This window comes from Mesocricetus auratus, unplaced genomic scaffold (genome assembly GCF_017639785.1).
Source record: "Mesocricetus auratus isolate SY011 unplaced genomic scaffold, BCM_Maur_2.0 Super-Scaffold_4256, whole genome shotgun sequence".
Lineage (NCBI taxonomy): Eukaryota > Metazoa > Chordata > Mammalia > Rodentia > Cricetidae > Mesocricetus > Mesocricetus auratus.
The window spans coordinates 34799775-34816743 of record NW_024429182.1 but is presented as its reverse complement, the minus strand read 5'-3'; the positions used below and the strand labels follow the sequence as shown (position 1 = coordinate 34816743).

The 16969-nt window shown below is 47.9% G+C and overlaps 1 protein-coding gene and 2 long non-coding RNA genes across 4 annotated transcripts; 2 read left to right on the top strand and 1 right to left on the bottom strand.

The window, feature by feature from the left end:
- Positions 1-220: 220 nt before the first annotated feature.
- On the top strand, positions 221-2051 carry LOC121140493. The gene is made up of 3 exons (XR_005877353.1): positions 221-532; positions 1399-1482; positions 1868-2051. It is a non-coding gene; the product is annotated as an uncharacterized LOC121140493 (long non-coding RNA).
- A 72-nt stretch (positions 2052-2123) lies between these two features.
- LOC121140492 lies at positions 2124-3458 on the bottom strand. 2 transcript variants are annotated; one of them, XR_005877352.1, is made up of 2 exons: positions 3310-3458; positions 2124-2225 (listed from the first exon to the last, which is right to left on the bottom strand). It is a non-coding gene; the product is annotated as an uncharacterized LOC121140492 (long non-coding RNA). The 2 variants fall into 2 exon arrangements; XR_005877351.1 differs by having other exon boundaries at positions 3328-3458.
- Positions 3459-3577: 119 nt separating this feature from the next.
- Dmrt3 (doublesex and mab-3 related transcription factor 3) lies at positions 3578-16588 on the top strand. Its single transcript, XM_005063727.4, is given in 3 exon segments — positions 3578-3610; positions 3612-4059; positions 14936-16588. Coding segments are annotated over 3 exon segments (1428 nt in total). The 5' UTR covers positions 3578-3592; the 3' UTR covers positions 15898-16588.
- The last annotated feature ends 381 nt before the right edge of the window (positions 16589-16969 follow it).

The following is a 16969-nucleotide window of genomic DNA, read 5'->3' as shown; positions in this document are numbered from 1 at the left end:
GCTCGCCGGAGAGGGGCTTGGGGATACCATAAGGCTTGAGGCTCTCCCCAGCCTTCGTCCTAAAACCCCAGCCACCACCCCCCCACTTTCTTTTAACTTAAAGCTGGCTAAAGAGAGATACCAACAGACACTGCCTGGGCAAGGGCAGCACAGCTTCTGCTAGGTTCCTGTGTAGCCAGAGGGTGACTTTTTTTTTTTTCTTCTGTCTGTACAGGGGTTTTTACAAGTGCTACCCTCCCCCGCATCTGTCAACACCAAAGTAACTGCGGAATAGCCAACAAAATAGGAACTCCGACTTTGCCCTGCCATGAGAATACAGAACAGATGTCTCCGTGTGTCTTACATCCAGCAGCACAATATGCAACCGCCCTTTGACTAAATGTGGCTGGGTGGGGTGTGGACAACACCTATCAGGACCCCCAGACTTGGAATCAGACACCAACACTTTCTCAGCAAGGACACCGGCCTTCAACGGTGGTCTTGGGAGCTTCAGATATTCACTCATCAAGTCACTGAGTGTGCACCAGAAGGAGTAAGCACATCGTCGTTTTTTTCCCACCCCCTTCCGTATTAATATCTGCCATATCTTACTCAGTTAATTGTGGTTTGAAAACACTAGCACACCACCCAGAGGAGCCGGGAGTGGGTGTAGTCTGGCGAGGTTACTTTCGCTTGTAATCCTCCCCTCCCTTTCCAATTTCTTTGATGATTTTTCCCATAAGTGCATGAGCTGCAGGGTCTTAGTAGAAGCAGGCTGCTCCTCCTAAATGTGATTCGGACCATATGCTTTCCACACTCATTCCCGCATGGGCTTTCTTCTCTGAACTAACTGCTAACACGTTATAGTCACCTTGAAATTTCCTCTGCTATTTTCCAATTAAAAGCTTAATAGCCCTGGAAACGGAGTTCATGTGGTGAAGTTTACCATAGCCCCTTGTTCTGAAAGGCTTTTTGCTGGGATCCCATTATGTGCTTGAATAAACCCTTTCTGCAAACAGAAATGGGACTCGGGGTTGTCAGGTGTTGGGTTACAATAGACTTTGAGGCAGGGGACATTTTACCAACATAAATACAAACCTGTCCCTATAGGGAGATGTTGTCAAATACTGGGATATGGAAAACATTCCCATCAAATATGAGAAAAGGATTACTGCGCTATATCAAATGAGTATTTAGATCTCAGCCCTCGATGTGCACTGGAGTGAAAACGGGCCAGTACCAAATAATACTGAATGTGTGAGTGGCATTGGGGTAGGGTGGCTAGGTGACCCAGGAAGGAGAGGGGATTGCCTTGAGAATGAAAATGTCCCCCAAAACCTGGTGTAGAGCTCCCCTGCTTTCCTTCCTCGGAGAAACTAGTTACTCTCATTTTCCACATCCGTTTCACTACCCATTTAGGAGAAAATCATCTTTCCGAAAAGTTCATGGTCCCTGTGTTGCTGAGAGACACGGATTCAGAGCGGAAACAGAGCACGTTCCCAGGTTCGTGTTCTTCACAGTTCGTGAGAATTGACTCCCTCCCTCCAGTAGGCAGCCACTTTTGAGGTCCCACGATCTATCCACGGGTGACCTCTGTCTCCTGTCCCCACAGTTTATGAAATTCCTTCCCCTTGTAGTGTTAGGAACTTGTTTTCCTGGCGAAGGATAGAAAGGATTAGGAAAGGGCAAGAGATAGGGGTATAGGGGATAGTCTCTCAGAGGTAGCATCCGTGTGCAAGGACTTCCTCCCCAGTCCCAGCAGGTCAGTCCCCAGCAACACTAACTACTCCAGGAGTCTGAAACCCGGGTGGCTAAGGGCGTCGAGGGCAGAAAAGGCATGCAACTTATAGTCCTTGTTCAAAGTTTTCTTTCCAAATCCCTCTTCCAGGCCAAGAGCTTGCTGCTTGAACGCGCTAGAATTCACACAAGCCCAGCGGGGCAGACGCGCTCTCCTCTTTGGCTGGCTGTAGGGTCGGGCCCCGGAAAGCTACCTCCAGTATACGACTGTGGCCTCTGTGCAGTCCCGGGGACAGGCATCGCAAAGGGCCCGTTCATGTTAACTTTCATCCACACCTCAGAGAGCAGAGCTTGATGCAGGACTTCCATCCTCCCCTTCCAACAGCGCCATTAACTGCTCCTGAGCCTACATTGTACCTTGTGTTTTATTTGGTTGTTTTCTTGATGGGGTGGGAGAAGGCAGCTTCTCTGTGCGTATGTAGTGGTAGCCGGTATTAGACAAACCAATGCTGTAAACAAGCAAAGAATAATAAACACAGTTGATGCTATCAAGAAGAAAAAGGTTTATGCGGTCATCTTATATACAAGCCTCTTACCACTCTCACTCCAAGATTTTTTTTATGAGTAGGGTCCATCCCTTATCCGAAAATAAATCACAGAGCCTGTGGGGATTTGAACTGGACAATTCCGGAGCTTGGCTGTTGATTCTGTGACCGTTGCGGGAACAAAGTAGATCATGCTGGGTAAATTGGGGGCCACTAATGTGTCTTCTACCTCTGCTCTCTGAAAGTTAAACCATGCTTAAGGGAAACATCGGAGAAAGTACTTCCAGGCCTTTCAAGGCAGAGGTCTTTTAGGGCAGAGGTTGTTGTTTATTTTCAAGTCCGAATGAGGTGGTAGGAAATTAAAATTACCCAATAAAATGAGTTGTCTTCCTGAAGCCTGACAGATAAAAAAAATCATTTTCTTCTGAAGCAACGAAAGAGAAACTAGATTACAAAACGAAATGCAGAAAAGAGTCCCCCAAATTTCCGGACCACCACTACCCCTCCTCACTCCTCTTATCGGGTACTTGAAACCTGGTCCGCCCGGGGCCGACCTGCGGTGCACCCTCAATTTCCTCTCACGCTCCGAATTGCTGAGGCCAAGTGTGGGTCTAGGGCTCAGTGCTTCCAGACCAGGCCTGGAGCACCGAGAGCTGGTAGGGGAGAGGCCAGCCCGCTTGCTTACAAGTACCCACCCCTCCCCTCCCGATATCCCCCCACCCCCCCTCCGCCCAGCACGCCCGGTGTAGCGCAGCGGCGCCGTCCCTCCCGCCTCGGGAAGGGGCAGTGGAGGGCTTGGAGGAGGGGGGGATGCTGTGAGCGCCCCCGCCAGAGAGGCCGGGTTGGCTGCAGGTGGCGAAGAAGGTGAGGTGCAAGAACCCGAGGGGTGCCAGAGAGGAGGAAAACGTGTGTGGGGAGTGCAAGGAGACTGGGACCCTGGGGGTGGGGGTGGCGATGGGAGGGAGGAGGGACAGGGTGGGGGAGGGCGACGGAGGAGGTGCTGGATCCTGCCCGAGAGGAAGGGAGCGGTAGAGAAGCTGGCTCAGACCTTAATCAGAGCTCTCACCAGCTCCTTGCAGCGGCCGGGGCTAAGGAGGACCAGCGGGTGGAGCTTGCGCTCTCAGGAGCAGCGGACGGAGACGCGGCCCGCGAGGGGACAGGAGAGCCACCAGCCCGGCGGTTCAGGCTGCGAACGCCTCCGGGGCCGGGGAGACTGCTGCGGTATCTCCGGCCGCTGCCGATCTTCCTTGACCTCCGGGAGCAGGCCTCCCTGTTCCGCGGTCCAGCTCCTGCCGCCCTGCTCCCGCCGCCGGCCGGGGGGAGCCCCGGGCATGAACGGCTACGGCTCCCCCCTACCTGTACATGGGCGGCCCGGTGTCGCAGCCGCCGCGAGCGCCTCTGCAGCGCACGCCTAAGTGCGCGCGCTGCCGGAACCACGGGGTGCTGTCCTGGCTCAAGGGCCACAAGCGCTACTGTCGCTTCAAGGACTGCACCTGCGAGAAATGCATCCTGATCATCGAGCGGCAGCGGGTGATGGCGGCTCAGGTGGCGCTTCGCCGGCAGCAGGCCAACGAGAGCCTGGAGAGCCTCATCCCGGACTCGCTGCGGGCTCTGCCAGGGCCCCCGCCGCCAGGGGACGCCGCCGCCGCCGCCTCCTCGCAGTCGTCGCCGGCCTCCCAGCCGTCCCAGCCGCCGGCGCCGCCTCGTCCCGCCACCGAGTTGGCTGCAGCGGCCGCGCTGCGCTGGACCACCGCGGAGCCCCAGCCCGGAACGCTGCCCGCGCAGCTCGCCAAGCCAGGTGAGAGCATCCGCTGGGCTGGGGTCAGCCTGGAAGGAGGAAACTTCGAGTGCCCTTGGGGATCCGTGTGGAAAGCAAGGGCAAGTTTGTGGGAAGTTGATCTAGTTGGGCCTACATCCCCAGCAGACACCGATTCTGACTCTCCGGGAAAAGTGAGTCTAGAGGGTCTGAATCCAATGCAGGTGGAACCCAGGAGCCTGCCAGGGAAGTCGGCCAAATAGCCAGGCTGTATGTCTCTGTCTCCTGGTGTCTTCTCTGAGCTGAAGGGGGGAACTTAACGTCAATTCTGCAAACGATTTGTAAAGCGAAGTCTGAGGAGGGACTGCCTTTAAATGCACCGAGATGAGGCTGATTTTCCTGGCTGCCGGTTTTGGGCGGGTGTTCTCTTTTGGGGATAGGGGTACATAGATGCGGATTAGCAGTTAGGGCCCAAATGCTTTGCTATTTCTAGGTGAATTTTGCCTTGGCCCAGGACACGGGAGCAAAAAGGCGTTATCTTTAACTTAAAGGATCTCGGACGTTGTAACTAGGCTAAGGACTCGACTTAGAATTCGGTAAAAAGAGTCGCCTTTCAGAACTATAGATAAAAGGTCCCTAAAGTCTTCAAAGCGACCAATTAACTCTTTTCGCCGGATTACCTCTTTGGTCCTTTAATTTCTTTTCCCAAGCTGCTGTGATCTCGAGAAATTAAAAATAAAACTTGGCCTACCGTGGGGAAAAGCCAGCAAGTACTTTTCCAGGCTTAGGCGGGCCCGGCCTGCTGTGAAACAAGGGAAAGCTTTCTGGGCCTTTTGGCTTCCCTCTGTTCTCTCAGAAATGCTTTTATTTGGGGCGGGGAGGGGTGGTCTGAGCCCTGAAAGTAAGCAGACCCCAGTTTCTGCCTAATTCTGTCACCCTGGCTCCCTCCTGAGTCTGGCTGCCCCCAGATTAAGCCTCTTTCTCACTTTCCCCGGAAGAGATCCCCTGGCTTCTCTCTGGGCTCCTCTCAGTAACAGGAATTCAGTGGGTATGAGTCTGGTGTTTCCCCTCTTTGGGTGAGCATACAAGCCCATCTCCTCTGAACGGGTGTACTGGAATTAAGAGTGAAAAGCCCACAGTTTTTCTTTTGATAGAGCCGCTGCCTACACTCCCTCAGCTCCTCAAAGACAGCTAGATCTTCAGAACCGTTTTTCGAGAGCCCCAGAGCGCTGAGCTGAACTGCTGAAGATATACACTCCCTGATGTGTGGAGAATTGGTAGGTAGCTGGGCAGGTCAGCCCCGCCTTCTGACTCAGTTAGGCTGTTTAGGCCTGAAGTTCAGAAAGCAGTTTGTGGATATTTAACTACAGGGGCATCTAAGCATTTCTCTGAAGCACCGCCCCTCATCTCCTCTTATTTGTGGATTTGCCATGGAGTATCTAGAGGGATTCCTTCAGGTGAGAACAAGCAGAGTCTGACATCCGTTCTAGATGTGACGCCATGCTATCTTTTAATTTTCCGTTCCAGTTTCCCTGGCTCTAGGACTAGAGTCTTGGGGAGTAGAGCAGAAGGCTGTTAAAATTCAAGCCTTTTGCAATGCCCATCTGCCCACCAGCACCTTCTGGAGTGCAGGAACCTTGAGCTCCATGGTCTTTGTTCAAGAGGGGATTCCTTCAGCATCGTGTGGTCCTCCTCAGATTGGTCTCCAAAATGTATAAAGAATCACAAAATCTAAAACCAGCCGAGGAAGACTTGGGCGAGGGCACCTAGGAGGCCAAGCTGAAGCCACACCAGGTCCAAGCTTGAGGAGAATAAGAATTTCAGCTGCACAACCAGGCTTGGCGCATTTTTTCTCTCCCTCCGCTTCCACCAAATACTCAGGGATGCCGGAGCCTTCCAAATTGAGAACAAGTAATTGGAGGGGAGGAGGAAGGTAGAAGAAAGACTTCCGGAGACTAAGCTGTGAGGGACGAAGGGTTCAGGTCTCAGCTGGTCATACCACATAATTTGAACATTCACTAACTTTTGTTTTCGTTTCTCAATTGCATTCCTTTAAGAAAAAAAGCTTGAGGGAGGTTTATAAAACCAAAACTTGATTATAATTTTCCACTAAGAACACAAGCAAGTAAATGGGTTGGTTATGTGCAACACATAAGAAAAGCAGCTCTGTCGGAGTCAACACTAAAATTAATTAAAGTAACATTAAAATTGGGGCAGTCAAATTAAAACCTCCTGCTTGAGACCGCCTGTTGCTGTGTTCCCATACTTTTTTTTTTTGCAGTGTATTTGTGTGTGACATGCATCTTTAGAAGCGGATTAGACCTTACTGGGTAACTTAGTCCTTGTCACGCAGAGAGTATTGCCTGTGTGCCTGTGGTTGGCATGGTAGGACTGTGAGTCAGTGCTCAGCCTCAGTCTCAATCTGTCAGCTCACTCATGTTCAGGTCTGCTCTTTTGTGAACTGGAGTTTGAGAACCTGCTGGGCTTTTTGCAGGGCAGAGGGCCTCCCACGTGTAGCTGCGAGACAGGTTGTTCTTGAAGACCAGCGCTGGTGCTCCAGCACACCAAGTTCCATTCTTCCTCTGGATCTGTTAAACACAGGATCTGTAAGCACAGGTCTTAAGAAGGATGTTGACTAGGCGTCATGAGAGAAAACCCCACCCAGTTCAAGGAGAGTCGTGTGAACGCCAAAACTCAGTTTTCTAACTAGAAGAAATCTTTCCTTTATCTTTCCTTCAGTTTGGACACTGCTTTTTAATGTGAGTTTAAGCAGATTCTTCTGACTGTTCTGGCTATGGATTGAAATATCTTTTCAAACTGCAGTCTTTTTCTGCCCACCGATCTCTGCTACCAGTTCTGACTGACCTGTAATTAATTAGATTTTGATTTCAGGTCCAGTTTCTAACTTAACCCGCTCTATAAATACAGTGGAACTCACCTGCTCAGCTCCCTTTCTGTTACCTCCACTCCCCCCCCCGCCAAGAAAATAGTGTGGGAAGCCTCGCTTCTCCAGGCTGTCTGGGCTTCTGATTCAGCAGTGTCATCCAGACAAGCCAGCCTTTCCAACCCTGGGCTCTGGGCTCTGAAGATAAGGGAGTAAGTGTCATGGTCAAGGTGAGAAGCTGTAATCGAGGTCCCTTGTGGCTGGCTTCCTCATCCCAAACTTTTCCTTTAGAGGAGAATCCTGGGTAGCCATAGGCTACGGTGTCTGGGAAGGACAGATCATCTGTGACTGTAGAATCCTCCTTGGTGTGTATCTGCAGTGTGTGTGTGTGTTATATAATGATGTTTTATGTACATTATATATATAATCAGTTCTTTTAAATGTTATTGAAGGAGAAAGAAAGAAGCATTTGCTTAGGTATTGAAGAGGAGGATAGGATAGGAAAGTGAGGTGCCCTTTATTATGAAAAAAAAAAGCAAATGGCAGCTAGAGAGGTTGATTTTGGGAAACTGACTCTATTTTGTCTCCTGCTGAAGCATCTTGATTGCTCTGGGTTCCCAGCTCCAGTGTGATTGGACTACCCAGTCTGCTTCCTTAGATTTCTTTTTTTTAATTTCCCAGAGAAATACTTGGCCACGTGTGTTAAGGGAGAGTTCATGAAAGCCAGATAAGGAGATCCTGTCTGGCTGTGCACCCAGAGCCAGGAAGAAGCTGGGAGCAATTAAAAATCACCTGGTTCTTATAGCTATGGATTGCAAAGCTTATCTGGCTTTAAGGTGGCTTGATTTGAACCCAGGGACCTTAAGAAAAGCCAGATAAAAAGAAATTCGGGGACAGCATGACTGTCACTTAGAAACTTTCATTCAGAGCTGGCTTTGTGGTAAAGAATCTAGCTCTCACCTTGCTAGCTTTGTTCCATAGGCTAGCTGAAGGGAGGTGGGGGCAATGACTGACCAAGGACAGGAGGCTGGCCTCTCTGGTGGCCTTGTCCCTGGGTGAAATGGCAGGGATCTCAGGAGTTGGCAGCATGGGCATGCGACTTCTCTGTGACAGCATTGAAGCTTGTCTGCTTACTGCCACATCTCCTTCCTCACCTAAGGACTCAAAGAAGTCTCCTGAGCTCTTCCTTCTCGTTGGGTCTCAGCTCCCTTCCCTGCTTCCTCCTGGTTTGGCCGACTCTGAGGGGCATGGGAATGCTAGTGTCTGTCTGGTGGAGACTGGGACACACTTACAGGAAAAATGAGGGTGCTCCTGCTGGAACCAAAGTCTGTGCCAGGCAGAGGTCCCCCAGCCTGCTCCTGGCATTGTAAATCTGGAGGATGGCAGTACTCTCCACTTACAACCAACTTTTCCTTTCCCTGATGGATGAGCTCCGGGGTTTAAAAGATTACAGTAATCACAGGAGGACAGTGTAAATCGAATGTGATAGCAATAACTTTTGGAGAAGGTCAGGCTCAAGTGAAATGTTACCAAGCAACAGGCATTTTGTTTGCAAAATACAATCACAGAGCATTGATGAGAAATTCTTTTCTGCAGCCAGTCAGCACTTTCTGTTAACAGCTTTACAGAGGGAAGGGGGTAAATCTTCATAAATCAAAGGCCCTGCAGGACTTGGAACCTTTTCTGGTGGAACTGTTGCCTTTCTTCCTGACAGGGAGGAGTGCCCAGTGAAAACCCGTGTGCCTGCCTGCTCTTAATTCCTTCCTTCCCTCCCTCCTTCCTTCCTTCCTTCCTTCCTTCCTTCCTTCCTTCCTTCCTTCCTTCCTTCCTTCCTTCCTTCCTTCCCCGTTTAACCTGTTGCAGCCCCCTCTAGCCATTAGCCACTCAGGTCCTTGGAGTCCCTTAATCTCGTGTGTCTCTGATGACATTTGGCCATCACAGGACCCCACTTTGTCCCACCACTTTGTCATACACGCGCTCTGACCCACAGCACCTTAGCTATCCCCAGGCCTAAACAACACACGCTATTTTTCTGAGGAGGAGAATTAAGGTAGAGAGGAAGGCGACAGTTTGTTTCTTTTCTTTCTTTTTTTGTGGTTAAACTGACTTTTAAAAAGAACAATTGTCCTACATACAAATAATGGCACATTATGAAAAACCCAGAACATTAACTGCTTCCGGACTCTGCACTGTCTTGATTACAGTTCCTAGTCAGGCTTGAATTTCAAGCTGCCATCAACGTTCCATTGTTTTCCACCGATTATTGCTTTATTTAGCTCAGTGTCTTCATGTGAGAATGTTTATAATATCCCCCCACTATGTGAAGATACGGCAGCCTACCCTGCTCCTGGCCTCTGCATGACTTACAGTGTTGTATTATAAAACCCCACCAACTCAGCAGATACTTTAGGATTTTTGCAGAAGTTACCTGGATGCCCCAGTGGCCGAGGCAGTGCTGTGGTCACCTGTGTACAATCTTACCTGGCCCAGTACCTAGGGGTGTAAGGGATTTAAGGGGATTTGTTCAGTAGATGAATAAACAAGTAGCCAGCTGCATTTTGCAAATAGCAGGTGGACAGGTAGATTTGTAGATTTCTCCTCTGCTTTTTGAACGTCTCTGCCTTCTAAGAAAGAGATCAGGCAGAATGCTGGTAAGGCACACGAAGTCTACAATTGCGAACTGTACTTCAGGCCCACCAGCCCTTTCTAAGCAATGCCCCCCCATCTTCATGTTCCAGAGTCTCAGACATAGGATCCTCCTGTCTTAGTCTCTTGAGTACTAGGATTGCAAGTGTGTACTACAAGCCAGGTTAAGGAAATAATCTTGAAGCCTTTTTTTATACAATGTTAAACCAGTGTTGATTTTTTTAAAACAAAGCAAAGCATGAATGTTTTCATGTACACACACACTCACAAACTTTTTAGAAGAAGATTTTATTGTTATTCCCACTTAATTCAAATTTCTGCTCATCCAGGTTTTAATTACTCCTCGCTCCTAGTGAGAGATCAACAGGGGATATGACAAGCTGCTTTGTTAAATGCTGGACCCCAGGAAGCCTCCGCTTGGCCCTTGTGTAGATTGGTACCCTTTGAAAATGACTCACTGTGGACCTACCTAGAGGTCCTGTGACCCCCAAATCACAGGAACACATGATATATGGCAGTCTACATTTTCAATGCTGGCCCCCCTGTGGGGAGGGTGAGACCAGTGATGTCCGAGTTAGGAGAATTCTGCCAATGCTTCTGCTTCACTCTGGATGCTAGGTGGATTTAGGTTTTCTACACTAACTGGCTAGAATGTATAAAACCAGTGAGAGGGAAGTCAGAACAATGTTCCATGTTTTGAGCAGAATGTTTGTTTCACACATATGGCAGCTTTTTTTTAAATATCTGTACTTTTTTTAAAAGTTATGTTTTTATATGAAGAAATTCAAAGAAAGTTAGATTGTTCAAATTGTCATTTTTAGACCAGAAGACATTTCAATGTCTTCATTTTTTCTCCTTAAATTTTATAGCTAAAAAGAAAGTAAAGTAAAGTTGTCATCATATGGCGTATGTGCTTAGAAGGTAGAGACAGTGTTTTCCAAAGAAAATGTGTCCTCCTTAATTGAATCTCTCACAAACCGATTGAAAAGTTTGTTTCTGAGTGGAATGTATTTCTGCTTCATGGGCTATGAAATGAAAGCTTGAATATTTGGTAATATTTAAAAATTTTTTGCGATGTTCAAAAAGCATGCTCTCACTTGTAGTGACTGGTCTGTCCTGACAGAAAAATCGTGTTCTGATTTCATCTACTTTTTGACATGCCATTCTGCCTTCCTGCCCCACATACAGAGTTAAAACTGTCAGTTGAAATATGCCTCCGCCGCTTGTTTTCTGATTAGAGTCTCGGTTTTAATACGGCGGAAGGCAGAGGGATGTGGGAATATTTCCTGTTTCATTTTCTCAGCTGCAGTTCCATGTTTCTGTGTCTACAAAGGCTTTTGTGCTTTAGACCAGCTCGAATGATCTCTACAGTTCATTCAGGGGGAAAAACCCAGGAAATGTAAAGAAACACCTATTATTAAATTATCCTTTATCGCTGAGCTTAAATGTCACCCTCTATAATGACTTGTGAAAATCTGTGTTTATAGTAGTTTTCAGTGCCTTTAGTTTAGGTACAATAGTAGACATCATAGTGGCCCAAATTGCAGGGGCACTATGTCTATTCTGCTTTTCAGGAATTATTTTTGGGTGAGGAGTTTGTCTTGGGGTTTTGAGGTCTATCAACCATAGCTTTGTTTTGGTTTTGTTGTTGTTGTTGTTGTTGTTGCTTTGTTTTTGTTTTTGCTTTTATTTTTTGAGACAGGGTTTCTCTGTGTGGCTCTGGTTCTGGAACTCCCTCTGTAGACCAGGCTGGCCTTGAACTCAGAGAGTCAACCGCCTTGGCTCTGTTTTTGAAACCTAGCTGTTAGTGGACATCTTGCTTACACTTACCTCTCACAATACTTTGTGTTCCCTCTGGTATGTGAACCTGCTTCTCTCACTGGCCCATGCCTCCCCTGGGAACACACGGGAAGCAGTGCTGAGCTCAGTTGATTAGAAAGCTAAGTTGACTCATGGATTGGATCCCTGTGACATCTGACAGCTTTCCTCACATTTAGCCATAGCCTGGACACTGAGATAGGGAGGCTGATGAGCCCAGAATTCTTCCAAGAGTGTGGGTGACTTAGCACAGGCCTCCACTCTTCAAGAAAGACACCAAAGTATAGAGTACACTGCCATGTCTCAGTAGCAGGGTCACAGGACAACACAAAGAGGGGTGAATGGCTGGAGCCTCCCGGTTGCAGAGTAAGCAGGCAGCCAAGTAAGATTACATGAAGTGTGTTTTGCAGAACCTGGAGAACAGACATAAAGGTAGAATTGGGTTCCGTCTGACGTAGAATTCTGCCCTCCGGTGTCTACTGGATTGTCTGTTACCATCTTGAGGAAAATCCTTTTTTTATGATTTGGGTGTGTTTGAGTAGCCCGTGCATCGATCCTAGCTCTCCTTGACTAACCTTCTTCTGGTCCTGTGGTTATCTGGAGCCTGGAGTGACTGTGGAAGAGCAAACCACTGAGCTGATGAAACTGTTTTCCTGAGTTCATTCAGGGCAGGTGAAATTCACGAAATTTGAAATTTGAAAACACAAAGCTGCTTTTCGCTTTCCATGTTTCTGTTGAGGACAACAAAACTGTGGACTTTCCAGGTGTGTAGATTACTCCCAAAGGTGTGTGCCCTCTGCTTCCATTTTTCTGGCAGAAACAAACAAACAGAAACAAACTTTACCATCAGCAGATTGTTGTAATACTCGATCATGTTTTTCTCGCGTGGCAGTAAAATATGCATAACAAATTTTACCATTTACCATTTTTAGGTGCACACCTGGGTGGCATTAAAGATACTTATGATGCCTTAAAACACTTAAACACTATCCATCCAGAACTTATTTCCTTACCCTGGACTGAAACTCCATATTCATTAAACAGTAACCCCCTGTCTCCACTCCCTAGAACCACCTCTCCTGTGTCTACACTTTATCCACCTTAAGCATCTGGTAGAAGTGGAATTACATCATTTCTTTTGTTGCCATCTTATCTTAGACTATTGTTAAGGTTCTTCGATGTAGCAGATGTCAGAATTTCATTCCTTTTTGAGTCGGAGTAATATTACCTTGTATTTATTCCTTCATCTATTATTGGTGAACATGTGGTTTGCTCCAACCTTAGGAGTCCTGTGAGTAATGTATTTGATGCTTCCTAAACTATTCCTGGCCGCGTTTGCTCTCTCTCCAGCACATGCATCCTTCCCCGAAAGTTAATAGGTTCGATGAGCTTATGCTTTTTGCTATTTTCTATCTTTTGCATTCTGTTTCCTTCTTTTGGCCTATTGCAGGTCAATAAATACTTGATGCTAATGATAGATAATAAAAGCTGAATTTAGGAGCCTAGAGCTGTATGGCACTTTAAACATCATATCTGTATTACATGGGGGAACGTATTGAACTTGTTTTCTGAAGCGCCAGTAACCAGGGGTCAAAATCCAATCATGTGCTTATTTCAGAGTTAACACACTGTCACTGGCCACTCCTTCTCAAGGGTTTAGGAACAGCGATAGCTGAGTTATGTATGGGGCCATGAGTCAGGGGGATGCATGGATGCAGGCTGGTTAGAATATAAATCTCCATGAGCTCTTTTGTTTGTTTGGTTTTTGTCTTGTGTGTCAAGGACATGGAATTCAAGTAGCTCAATAATTAGGAGACAAAAGCTGGGCCTGTTGTCCTGGGAAGCAGTAGGAGAGAAGATGTTAAATTTCTCTTGTAAAACTAGGTCTCTGGTGAGTCCCAGAGTCTCCATTGAAAGCAAGGGCAGGGGGTGGAATTCATTGTGTGCACTAGAACCCCACAATAGAACCGTAATGGTTTGTATTGAAAAAACAATGCGGTGAAAGTGAATTGGGATAAGTATGAATTCATAGTAGATGTGGCTGAATGTTACGTGATTTATTATAATTTAAGAAAGTTTTAAAGCACACATTTGGCCATGGGTTTTCAATGGCTTTTCTTGTATATAAGATACATGTGGTGTTAGAAAAATGTCTATGAATGGGTCTTTGTTTAGAGCTCTTATAGTAAACAACAACAGGTAGGAGGGGTGCCTTCTAGAAGCTTCTTTGATGAAATTTCACCTCTGGCTATCTGCACACAATCAGGTTTGCCCACAGAGAGGCCTACAATGAGACTATTCAGGTCGGAAGAGAAAACACAGAGCCACATAGTTTATAACCTGACTAGTGCCTCACGGGGAGTGGTTTCTTCTCTTTTCTTTTTTATATCAGTTACTCTGGATTAAGCACCCACAACCAGTCCATTATTTTTTAAGCCTAAAAATCTATTTGTAGTTTGCTAATAAAAATAGTCCATGTTCCTTAATTTACAGTTCTGTTAGAATTTACTATGAAACTCGTGTCGCCCACTCCTTTTGCGTATTTAGCACTGCAAAGCTTGCTCTCCTGGGTGCTGTCTTAGGCTGTTAAAATGTCAAATTGGCAACTGATCTGTTTCATAAAATGCTGTGAGATAGATGCAGCCAGACTAGAAGGCTTTGTGTGCCAGGATAATGTTTGCTGTTGTATATCTATCTGTAGGCTGCTCTTAACAACCCCTCTTGCTTGTCTTGGCTCTGTTAAGGAAGTTCTTTGTCATCCTTCCCCCTCCAGATGTAATTTGTGATGTTGCCTGTGGGTCCTTTCCACAGACTTTACTGGCACACATCTACCCCTCGCCACACATGGTGGGTGGACAGGGCTCCTCCCTCTCCCCCTCCGAAACCTTCCAGCTGTTCCTTTCTCCTCTCCATCTGTCCTGCCGCCCAGAATTGGAACTGGCTTTGTTTGGCCTTTCGTACAAGGCCCAGGCAGCTGAGTTTGTCTGGCTCTTTAGTGACTTTTTTTAAAAGTGATTTCAAGGGTTGCATTTATCTTTGGCTTAGAAACAATCAACTAGTATCAACATGGTAACCCGGTTAAGAGAAGAAAAACTGTCAGAATTACAAGCCCTGTTTATATTATATATAATAAAATATATACTATAACATAAAACCAGCCCCATGGGAGGCACGTGTGATTATTAAAGTGTCCTATGGGGTGGTGTATTCCAGCTGATGATGGCCAGAATCCTCCTGTGGCCCTCTTACGTGCTCTGGCCTAGTTCAGAGCCTTACAGCCCCACTAAATGGGTAGCTAACGCTGTGTACTCCAAGCCTTCTGTGGTTACTGGCTTGTGTGGCCTTTCTGTGTTTAAGGCGAGCTTCCTCTCTTACAGCATTCCAAGAAAACCCTGATTGCATCATCTTTGAGTGACCCCCACTTGCCCGCCCCATTAGCCAATGGTTTTTGATTTCTTCTTTAAAGACCGGAAGCGTGTTATGACCCAGCGAGCCAAACTTCCTCCTCCCAGAAGCCTAGAGCTGAGCACAGAAGGAAGGGATTAACCCAGCTGTTCTCTTGCCTTCCAGATCTGACTGAAGAGCGACTTGGGGACAGCAGCTCTGCAGACAACGCTGCGGAGGCCTTCAGCGACAAAGACACCGACCAGAGGAGCTCCCCGGATGTGGTCAAAGGCAAGAGCTGCTTCACTCCAGAGAGCCCCGAGATCGTGTCGGTAGATGAAGGGGCATACGCCGTGCAGAAAAACGGGGGGAACCCGGAAAGCTGCCCTGACAGCCCCAAGTACCACGCAGAGCAGAGCCACCTCCTGATCGAGGGCCCGTCGGGAACCGTCTCTCTGCCCTTCAGTTTGAAAGCCAACCGGCCACCCCTGGAAGTGTTGAAGAAAATCTTCCCCAACCAGAAGCCCACTGTGCTGGAGCTCATCCTGAAAGGCTGCGGGGGCGACCTGGTCAGTGCGGTGGAGGTGCTGCTATCCAGTCGGTCCTCGGCTGCTGGGGCCGAGCGGGCGGCCGAAGAGAGCCTCGTGCTGCCCTCCAGCGGCCACATCTTTGAACACACGCTGGGCTCCTACCCCATCTCTTCCTCCAAGTGGTCGGTGGGCTCCGCCTTCCGCGTCCCCGACACCTTGCGCTTTTCGGCGGACTCCAGCAACGTGGTCCCCAACCCCTTGGCCGTGCCCTTGCAGCACCCTTTCCCTCAGCCACCCCGGTACCCACTGATGCTGAGGAATACTTTGGCCAGAAACCAGTCGAGCCCCTTTTTGCCCAACGATGTCACCCTGTGGAACACCATGACGCTGCAGCAGCAGTACCAGCTGAGGTCCCAGTACGTCAGTCCCTTCCCTAGTAACTCCACCAGCGTCTTCCGGAGCTCGCCCGTGCTCTCCTCCCGCACCACAGAGGACCCTCGGATCTCCATCCCCGACGATGGGTGTCCGATCGTGACAAAGCAGCCCATCTACACAGAGGATGACTATGACGAGAGATCCGACTCCTCGGACTCTAGAATACTCAACACATCATCCTAAAGTGTTCCCTATGGGTGGTGACCAGGTGACATTTTGTGTGTGCTGGGACCCCCACCCCCAGGAGAGTCCGCTAACACTGTATACTCTTTCTTCCTGTTTGACAAAGTGACTGTGCTTGATAGTCTATACATTAGCAATAAAAACATAACTTATTTAATTCCCTGCACTTCACTGGAAAATGCCAAATAGGTCTGCTCTGTGGATTTCGTGCTGAGTGTTATAGATGAGCCTAAAGCTAAGGACTGCCTGGGGAGGCTGGGTCTGGGGAGATTTAGTCGGAGGGTCAGCTTTACTCCTAAATTCAACTTGGAATGTTAAGTGAAATAGTATACTTGAATGCAATTTTGTGAAAGGATTCCTCAGGATGCCGGAAACCTTAGGGAGTGGTCCGGTTGCAGTTGCTGACTGACTATGAACAGGGACTATCGCTCCAGTTCAAAGAGAGACTGCACTTCGGGACAGAGCGGACTACCCAGCTGCCGCTTATTTAAGCCTGGACAGTTTTCAGAGACGAACTCCACCAAGAGTTATTCTTTTCACTTGGCTGAATCGAAACATGTGTCATGTCAATATAAAACCAATCACAGCTGTGAGCTGCATGAAATGTATCGTGAAATGAACACAAGCTTAAGCTTTGTCAGGTTAATGTAGCATGCTAAGGACTCTAGAAAAATAAACTAAGGAGACGGTCTTGGTCGATGTCTTTTCTGCTTGTGGAAGGAAGAGCTCCAAATACAGAGTCTCGGGTAAAAGTTCTCTACTAATGCGCCGGTCCGAAACGAAGATACCGTTCAATGGGATAGGTCTTAAACTGGGTGTATCCTGTAGTGGCAGAGCCGAGGGTCAGCAGGTGTAAGCCCTGGTTTAGTCCCCAGCACTCTAAACCACTGCAGCAAGACACAGTGATAATGAAAAAACAACAACAACAAAAAAAAAAACAAGCAGACAGAACCCACCAACAGTGCCCAGAGTGACTGAGACAAAGAAGCCAGGTGTTTCTAGTAGAGACCTGACACAAAACCTCTGGGGTGTGAGGTCCGTGAACACTCGCTCCCAGAAGTCCCATGGTCTC